This window comes from Brassica napus, chromosome A7, assembly GCF_020379485.1.
Source record: "Brassica napus cultivar Da-Ae chromosome A7, Da-Ae, whole genome shotgun sequence".
Taxonomy (NCBI): Eukaryota; Viridiplantae; Streptophyta; class Magnoliopsida; order Brassicales; family Brassicaceae; genus Brassica; species Brassica napus.
In genome coordinates this window covers 27400848-27410389 of record NC_063440.1, presented here as the reverse complement: position 1 = coordinate 27410389, position 9542 = coordinate 27400848, and the positions used below count along the sequence as shown (strand labels likewise).

Genomic DNA, 9542 nt, shown 5'->3' with positions numbered 1-9542 from the left:
TACTCTATCTTCCACACGAACACAATAATATATGTTAAAACTGTACTTATATATATATCAAAACGAATTAGCATTTACCACTCCTAAATTATAATATTTAGTTTATAATATTTCTTAGCACAAGTCGCTGTTTTGAAAAGAAGCTCCCATTTATGATATTTAACGGTTTGAGCAGATTTTCAGCAAATTTCATTCACCAATCCCTTTGAGTGGATTTGGTTGTTATTAAAACAAACAAAACCTTGAGATTAAAAAATAATAATAGAAAGAAAAAGAAGGCATACAGTTTGGTGGTTGTTATCGAATAATTATTGTGGAATCAGTCACCCACCATATTATTGTGAAAACTTTGGCGTTTAAGAAAATACACTTATTTATTCCACTAATTACTTTTATAAAGCACTATTAAACTTTGACCCTTTGGTTCTTTACTTTTTGATTAGTTTGTTAGTGTAATACAGGCTAATGCCATTACCATAAGTTAGATAAAAATGATAATATATAGATGTGACTTCAAAATTGTAACAAATATAATTATTATAAGTAAGAAGGTAATAAAAAAATAAGAAGACACAATTTCTGAAAATTGAAACAGAACAATAAAAAAACTATAAATCTTCTATTTTGCAACGATCAAAATATGAGATAAATTAATATAAATTGGAACATAACAATAACAAAACTATAAAATTATCTGGCAACCAATAACATAATTTTGACTTTAGTGTTAATCACTTGTTATTGCATTTATCCATTTTATCCAACTAAAGGGTTTAATTTTCATTGTATTAATCATTAGCCCAAATGTCGACAAAATAATGATAACAAAAGCTATTTTAATCTTTTACTAGGCTCCAAATACATTTGAACAATCTATTGCATTTTTCGTCTTTATCCATTAAGACAATAAACAATCAACATGGGGTCAGTCCAATACAGTGTTCCTATCACTATTTCAGAAACGAATGTCTTAAAGAATCGACCCCATAAAATCAAATTAAAATCTTATTTTTGGATTTTAGAAAACAAAAGCAAGATTTTTTGTGTTAGAGCAAAAGGCAGACAAACCAAAAATAAAAATAAAGTTGGTTTCTTGTAAAGAACTCAATAGTAACTCTCGTGTTAGACTTATATAAATACATTAAACAGCTTTCATCTTCAACTTACTCCTCTGTTTCATCGAACTCTCTTCACAGTTCTTTTTACCTTCTTCAAAGATTTCAATATTTTCTTAAAATGGCTAAAGCTAAGAAAATCTCCACGGATCAGAGATTGGGTTGTGAGAGTCTCCTTGGCTGCATTTTCCAGAGTTGGAGCCCTCGCCGCCGGAAACCCTCTTTACCGGAGAAAGATCACAAAGCAAAAGATTACTTGCCTCCCAAGTCAACCACCATTACTAACCCTAAAATCATTCCAAGAAAATCAACCGATTCTTTGGCTCAGACAAAGAGACCAGATCCACTGAAGACCAAACCGGACGAAAGTAACGCAAGAAAATCATCAGATTCCGCCAGAAAATCTTTGTCCTCGGCTTCACCGAGAATAGAGAGCAAGAGGTTTTCACCTAACGGCGTGATGGGAAACATCATCGTGAAACCACAGCCCGCCGCTAAATCTCCTGACGTGTCACAGACAAGAAGTCGGTGGGAGGGCAAAACTGTAAATTACAGACATGATCCGGAGACACTGAAGAGAATGGGAAACGAAGAGTATTGTCGTGGAAGGTTCGGAGAAGCTCTTGTGTTTTACGAGAGAGCTATCTTAGCTGACCCTAAAACGCCGACGTATTGGTCTAACAAATCTGCTGCTTTGATCAGTCTTGGTCGTCTTTTAGAAGCTTCCGATGCATGCGAAGAAGCTTTAAGGCTTAACCCTAGTTATGAGAGAGCTCATCAGAGACTTGCTTCCCTCCAACTCAGGTAGAGTCTTCTCCACTCTGTTCTTTTTGCTTTATTACTTACCTGGTCCTTGTATTTACGATTATTTATTATCTTGTTTATACCCTAAATTGTATTCTTTTAACTAGATTGGGTGAGGTTGAAAAAGCGTTGTCTCACTATAACCAAGCTGGAAAATACACAGAGACAAAACATATAGAACAAGTTGAAGATGTTATAAAATGCTTAAAGAGGTGCGAGGAAGCTAGGAGATCAAAGGAATGGAATGTTGTATTGAAGGAGACTTGTTTTGTTATATCATATGGAGCAGATTCTTCTCCTCGGGTTAGCTTTCTTTCTTGTTCATTTCATATCGAATGTTTCTGTATTAACAATGAGCCAAAAGCTGTATTAGCTTTAATTAAACCGATGATTGTAAACCTGAAGGTCTATGCACTCCAAACTGAGGCATTATTGCATCTTCAGCGACAAGAAGAAGCGAATGATGTGTACCAGAAAGCAACAAAACGCTTAGACATCGATTGTTTCATAAAGATTTTCGGTCTTTCCATTACTTCTTACATCTTAATGGTCGGAGCTCAGGTCTACATTGCAGCAAGAAGGTCAGTCGTACTACTAACACACCATATGCCCTGCCGTTTATTTCATTTCTTTTTCAAAGAGAAGAAGATGCAATTACACATATTAAGAAGGGTGCATCACCGTTGTTCCATCTCCTTTAAATAACAAAAAAACTTTATAAATGAATATTCAATAAATTAATAAACTTATTTTGTTTTAAATTAGACAGATTCAATATATCGATGATAAAATAAAATAAATTCTAAAAACATATATAATCAAAAAGTTGTATTAATGTCATAAAATCATAGTTAATGTATTTAGGTTATGTTTTATATATTATATTTTACAGTTGTAATAAAATTAATGAATTTTATCGTTTTCACCATTCCTGATCTGTATATTATTTTATTTTGGATTAAATTATGTTTTAAGTTATTTTACATCGACTTTTCTTGTAAGGTTATTTGATAAATTAATAAACTTCCATGATTCTGATATTATTAATTTATTTTAAAAATTACAGTATCAAATAAGAAAGGGCCAGCATAACAAAAGCACTGGTCAAAAATATACAATTACAAAGTGGTTCTTTTGTCTTATTAATTAACAAACTCGACGTTTCTATACTTCTAGTACGTGAAGGGAGACTCTTATGTTGTTTCCTTTTATGGGCAGATTTGAAGATGCAGTGACGGCGTCAAGGCAAGCTGCTCGACTGGATCCGAGCAACGTAGAAGTAAACGCAGTGGCTAGAAAAGCGAGGGCGGTTGCTGCGGCGAGACTCACCGGGAATTTACTATTCAACGCGTCCAAATTCGAAGCGGCTTGCGTGGTTTACACGGAAGGACTCGAGAAAGAGCCTTGCAATGCTCTCTTGCTCTGTAACAGAGCGGCCTCAAGATTCAAGCTTGGTCTATTCGAGAAAGCCATTGAAGATAGCACACTAGCTCTCAATCTTCAGCCATCGTACCGGAAGGCGAGGCGGCGCAGGGCGGATTCTTATGCGAAGGTACGTAAAAAGATCAGTTAAAGAACCGGTATAAACCGGTCCAAACTACGACTGAATTTTCATATCAATATGGAATGTAATGGATGTTTATTTGGTTTACTTGTAGTTGGAGAAATGGCAACACGCGATTCAAGATTATGAGTTGTTGATGATGGAGACACCTGAGGACGAGGAGACTAGAAGAGTCTTGGCTGACGCAAATGTCCGGTTTAGGAAACATATTGGTGGAGATGTCCGGTTTAAAGAAATCGGCTCGGATTTAGTAGTTTTAAATTGATATGGGATATTTGGGGTTGAATAAGCTGAATTGTATAGTTTTGAGAGATTTTTTCTTTAAAACGATTTGGTTGTGTCTGCTTGTTTGTTTGCCTTGTTTTGCTAAATTAGGGTCACACTATTATCTGATCATTTTCTTATTTTAGGGTTTTTGTGTGTGTGTGTGTGTGTGTGTTTACCCTAAAAGTTTTGTATCAAACGAATATACCAAAACCTCATCACATACGGGAACATTTCCTCTAATCTTTCTTTTTTTTAACAAACTCAATATTACAGTTTTGATCTTTGAAGCTTGGGTTATAGACTAGAAACGGCATATCTCATTGACTAGCTAGAGGTTTTAAACCAAACCATGCAAAGTGAAAGGAATTAGACAAGACATCTTATAAAATAAAATTCACTAGCGTGCCGTATGAGAATTATTCTTATTGTGAGAGTTATTTTCACAATACTATTTTGTCTATTGACATTTGACAATGATCATTTATAGGTTTGTTTCTTGTTATGCGCTTCTCCATAAAATCGAGGAAACTCTTACATAGTAGGCTGATGTCTTATTCAGTTACTATCAGGCAGAAGAGAACTAACCTGTGTGTTATTGATCGCTATGTTCAACGTGTGTGTGTGACATTCAATCTGGTTATATATCTCCATCCAGAAACCATGAGTTATTATTATATGTTTAAGTTTACTATATGATACAAACATAAAAACGGAGTTATTGTCTGTTGTAAAAGGACGGTGCATATATTGAAATGTATGTTTTCATCTGAATTTTATCTTATGATTTACGTATCACATATTTCATTTATCAAACTCCTCAGTGGTTTACAAATACACACATAACATATCGGGAACATATATGCTCAAACTTCAAACACAACAAAAATACAGAAAAAAAATTATCTATTAAGCATATTTGTGTCAAATAAAAGCCATGTACATATATTTACGTTACGTTACAAACGTCGTGATGAAAAAACACACACTGAAACAAAGTAAAAGTAAATCTTTTGAGATACTCAACAGAGTAACCCTAGAAACTCAATAAACCAAGAGAAAAAAAAAGTGAAAACAAGTACCAAAATTAATAAACAAATAATCAAAATAATAGTATAAAAAAATCTTAATCATATCTTTAAAATACGATGATTAATAAGTGAGAAATAGATCTGGTAAAAATTAGCTTTTCCAGCTTCGACACCGAGACAGAGGATCTTGAACTCCTCCGACAACCCAAGTCTCCTTAGCAATGTCCGAAGAGAGTCTGTAATAATCAGTATCGTATCTCATCAACACTAGTTCCGTATTCTCCTCCTCCATCAGTGATCTCAAATCCTTCTTACTCTTCTTCTTCACACTCATCTCTTCTTCCTCTGTTTTCACTTGCACTCTCTCTTCTAACCAACTCTTCGCTGGAGCCGACCTACACCTCGTCAGCAAAAGCGCGTTCGGCGGCGGAACCGCCGGTTCCGCGTCTGCGTTTTCATCAACGACGCACTTCTTGTCGTTCTTGTCTTCGTCGTTGGTGCTCTCTTCCTCTTCTAAAACCATAAACCATTTGGAGAAAACAGTCTTAGTATTCTCCTCTTCTTCTTCTTGTTCTTGTTCATCGTCTTCCTCGTCTTCGCTAGTGATGACATCAGCATGTCTGAAATCACCAAAACATCTGAAATCGAACTTGACGTTCCTTAAACAAGTCAAGAAACCCATCACGTCTTTCTTCAACCCAAGAAACTTGCTCTGCGACTTGTTGCTATGTATCCTCTCTATCTCCTCCATCACTGACCGCCAGTTCTTTCCTCTCCCGCCGCATTTTCTCGGCCGGACTTTGATCTGACCGGCGCACGTGACTTTAGGTGAAGTGGGCTCAGCTATCTCGTCGTTACCCATGTTCTTACCACTTGCTTGTTTAGCCCACAAAGCAGGACTCTTATGCCCTCCTCCTCCGCCGCCGTTTGAGAGTTTGCTGAGCTGGCGACGGTGGTGTGGACGACGGTTGGTGGAGATGGAAGGGCGAGATGGGCTGCAAATGGGTTTATGTGTAAGAGCTAAGTGGGTTCTTGAAGGGAAACAAACCAACAAGTCTGCAGAGTAACCAGAAGAAGAAGAAGATCCTCTGTTTCCTTCTCTTCCTTTGATCATTGTCTTTTTAATTTTATTCTCTGTTTTTTTTTTTTTTGGTGTTTGTTTTTTTTTTGGATCGATCTCGCAATGGAAGTGTTCAGCTTTTTTATGTTTGGTTTTATAAAACTCTTCTTTTTTTCTTTTTAGGCTTTGAAATTCTTGTGACAGCTTTTACATGTTTTTGCTTTTGTGTGAAAAAACTCTCTTTTTGTTGGAACTCTTTTCACAACAAAAAGTTAAAAGTTAAAAAAAAAAATCGGTGGTGCACTACCAACTGTCTTTGTAAAATTGGTGGATAAATATGAAGAAGCAGAAGAAGAATAAGAAGATGTGTAGGGGTCAAATGAGTGAAATTGGTTTATAACCACTTTATTCCAACTTAAACAAGAAGCTTCTTGACTGAATCATTTACTTTCAACATTCAATGGTCTTCACCACTTCTTCTTATTATTCATACACTAGGTTAAGACCCGCGCCTTGCGCGGAATGAATATTATATATATATTATTTTTAAGTATTATATATTTTTTACAAATTATGAAATAATAAATAATTAAAAATTTAGTAACTATTATGTATATAATTAAATTAGTACAAATACTTAAATAAATTGTATTAATCCACACAAACACTTTTTTCTATTCTATATGATATAAAATTAAGTATAAATGATATTAACATAGATATATAGTACATTTTTAATATTGACATTTGTTAAAAAATATTTTAGACTCATATTATTTTTGATCATTTGTATTTAGTTATAACAAATTTTTTAAATCAATGATAACAATAAAACATTTGTGGGATGTTTAATAGTTTTAGTAATTTATAATTTTAAAAACATTCAATGCAAAGTTTAAAATCTAAATATTAAGTTGTTAATAATTGTTCAAAATGTTTATCAAAAAAATTCAAAGCAAATTCAAAATTAAAATACTTATTTATTTTATATGGTATATAATTTTTTTTAAAAAAAATATTAATATACATATATATATATAATATTTATTAAATGAGATTTCCTACTTATGTAATTTCGTAATCATTTGTATCTTGTTATAACATAAATTTTAAACCATGGATCAAAAAAAATTTAATGTGAGATTTTTAACAACTTTAGTCATTTATATTCGTTTTTAAAAATTCAAAATATAACATATAGGAAAAAATCTAAATTTTTATTATATAATTAATGTGGTTGTTTAATTTATTTTAATAAGTTAAAATTTAAAAAAAAATGATAGAGAATAGACTAATTTTTATCAAATCTTTAAGTGTCATATATACTTTAGCCATATTAGGTAATTCCGTGATTTTGATTTAAGGAAACAATGAAGAACATTTATGATTAATTTATGGTTAGTTTAATAAAAAACTTATTATATATGTATATGGACCAACATATTTTTCTAAAAATTTTAAGAGTGATTGTGGTGATGACATGTGGTTACAAAAATATGTTGTAATGCTTCTCTTTTAATATATAGGGGATATTTATTAATCATTTCACTTTGAGATTTATCCCATTATCATACTGATGAGTTTGTATTCATATAGTGAACAAATATGACATCAATATTTGGTCACTATAAACCCATGTACCACCAGTCTAGATTTTACCTCTATAAGCTTGATTACAAAGACAGAATGCATTGGTCATAGTTCCTATGTTTATCGATAAGTCGATCCACAATCAAATTTCAAAGGTTTTTTATTCTAGTCCGGTTTTATATAAACATCTTATGTGTGTGTACAAATATATTCATTTTTCATCTAATTTATTCACACAAAAAAAGAAGAAGAGAATAACATGTGAATGTGACAAGGGTGATGATGGGTTATAGTCGAATGCTCCAATATATTAAAGTTGGAAAACTTTCGTGGGCTTTACTTTTGCAATCTCAATATATAATCATAATATTATTATATGAATAAGAAAAAGAAAGACAATGGTATAGAGGAAATAAAGGAAAAGATCGTTAGGCACGAGGCTTGCTTCTTAATCCAATGGTACTCACAAGTTGTGTGGTCACATTTCCCTTTGTTGTTGTTATCTTCAACCACACACTCATCGATTCTCATTTGCCATCTCTTAGTTTAAACTACCATCCAACTAGATCACCAAACTAAAACACCAAATGAATGTGAATTTCAGAAGTGCAAACTCTTTTTAGGGATGTGAATGATGTGATATGAGAATGATGTGATAAAGAATTGAAATAGTGTATGATAAAAGTATTTCGACATGGAAAATGAATGATTTGATATAAGTGTTTCAAAATTAGAAAAATATTATTGCAGATGCAAATATTTGGAAAAGTTTTTTAAAACTGTGGTTCTCTTCAAAGAGTTTTATTTCTCTAATATTCTGCAATTTCATAGTTCAAATAATCACAGTGCTAATGGTAAGTAACAAATTAAACTTCAGCTTCAAACACAATATTTTGATTTATTGCCATGCTTCCCACACAATTTGTTTATCCTTCTTTACTATAACTGAAAGAGGTGCAGCTCTGGTTCCGGCTTTAATTTTAGTATGGTTCCAGCATTTTTCATTAAACTCTTCCTCTAATCGTCATTTCATAGCCCAACTAAAACATATATAGCATGGATATTTTGGACGTTTGGTAGGAGAACTATTGTGTGTGAAACTTGATGAATTGTTGCGAGTTCTTATAGATCATTAGACAATAATACACATTTGAGAACATGTATAAGAATAATAATACACTTTTTGTCTTACTAGTAATCATGAAACTCAATTGTTACTACTATAATTTACATGAAATGGGTAAATAGGCATGCCGGTTCCCCACTTTCACTCTAGTTCACTTACATTTTACCAATGATGCGCTTTTTGCGTTGATCCCTTTATCAGTACATATTTCTTGGAATGATAAATATGCATTTGGACCAACAATCACATGACAATAACTATCATGCCCCAGCAATCAAATAGACTGAAGATGAAATGAAAAGTTAGGTATGTGTTATCATGTTAAGTTGCATCACACATAGAGGTAGGCCATTAGCACTAGAAATAAAGCTTTATTTAATAGTTAAGCAACACTTCCTTCATACATAAATTGTGTAAAGGAACATATATTGTTTTAAAACTAATTTCCAAACAAAAAAAACTTATGTAAAGATAAAGATAGTGTTTGATTTAGTTGTGCTCTTGAGAGCGACAACATTGAGAAAGCATGTGGGTAGGCGCCATTGGCACTAACAGCCCCATTCGAAAAAAGTTAGGCATTTCACATCTTACCCCTTTTAACAAATTTAGTCTTTTAGTTTTCTTTCTCAAATCACAATCAAACATATACTTTAAGTATAGATAAATTGTATAAGTATGTCGTAAACATAAGCTTAATTGCGACAAAATCCATGACAAATGTGGCAAAAGGAAGCCTGATAAATATGAAAATTGTATTGCCTAACACTTTTAACTTGCAATCAAAGTTTTGGATTGAAGCATCATTCATACCTATAGGCTATGGTTGATTCACTCTCTAATCAAACTTTTATATATGTGAAATTTATTCTGATATCATCTATAGGACCACCTTTTATTTATAACAGGAGATTAAATTATGGTTTAATTTTAATGTTAAGAATTATATGAGTGACCTAATCAAATAACAATCTGTTTGATCATGATAGTG

The 9542-nt window shown here is 32.6% G+C and overlaps 2 protein-coding genes across 3 annotated transcripts; one reads left to right on the top strand and one right to left on the bottom strand.

Moving 5' to 3' along the window:
* Window positions 1–1057: 1057 nt before the first annotated feature.
* LOC106423831 (inactive TPR repeat-containing thioredoxin TTL3) lies at window positions 1058–4033 on the top strand. Of its 2 annotated transcripts, none has more exons than XM_013864592.3 (5): window positions 1058–1919; window positions 2027–2222; window positions 2325–2500; window positions 3138–3471; window positions 3578–4033. In XM_013864592.3, the coding sequence occupies exons 1-5, from the start codon at window positions 1237–1239 to the stop codon at window positions 3746–3748; spliced, it is 1560 nt and encodes a 519-aa protein (XP_013720046.2). In that variant the 5' UTR covers window positions 1058–1236; the 3' UTR covers window positions 3749–4033. The 2 variants fall into 2 exon arrangements, with proteins under 2 accessions (XP_013720046.2, XP_013720052.2); XM_013864598.3 differs by having other exon boundaries at window positions 1132–1919; window positions 3138–3499.
* Window positions 4034–4636: 603 nt separating this feature from the next.
* Window positions 4637–6285, bottom strand: LOC106423847. The gene has a single exon (XM_013864610.3). The coding sequence runs from the start codon at window positions 5890–5892 to the stop codon at window positions 4930–4932; it is 963 nt and encodes a 320-aa protein (XP_013720064.1). The 5' UTR covers window positions 5893–6285; the 3' UTR covers window positions 4637–4929.
* Window positions 6286–9542: the final 3257 nt, after the last annotated feature.

Excerpts from the sequence above, each read along its gene's own strand:
- LOC106423831 (XM_013864592.3), top strand. The coding sequence starts at position 1,237 with ATGGCTAAAGCTAAGAAAATCTCCACGGATCAGAGATTGGGTTGTGAG. Across the intron at positions 1,920-2,026 it reads CTTGCTTCCCTCCAACTCAG|ATTGGGTGAGGTTGAAAAAG; the intron begins GTAGAGTCTTCT and ends TCTTTTAACTAG. Across the intron at positions 3,472-3,577 it reads GGGCGGATTCTTATGCGAAG|TTGGAGAAATGGCAACACGC; the intron begins GTACGTAAAAAG and ends GTTTACTTGTAG.
- LOC106423847 (XM_013864610.3), bottom strand. The coding sequence starts at position 5,892 with ATGATCAAAGGAAGAGAAGGAAACAGAGGATCTTCTTCTTCTTCTGGT.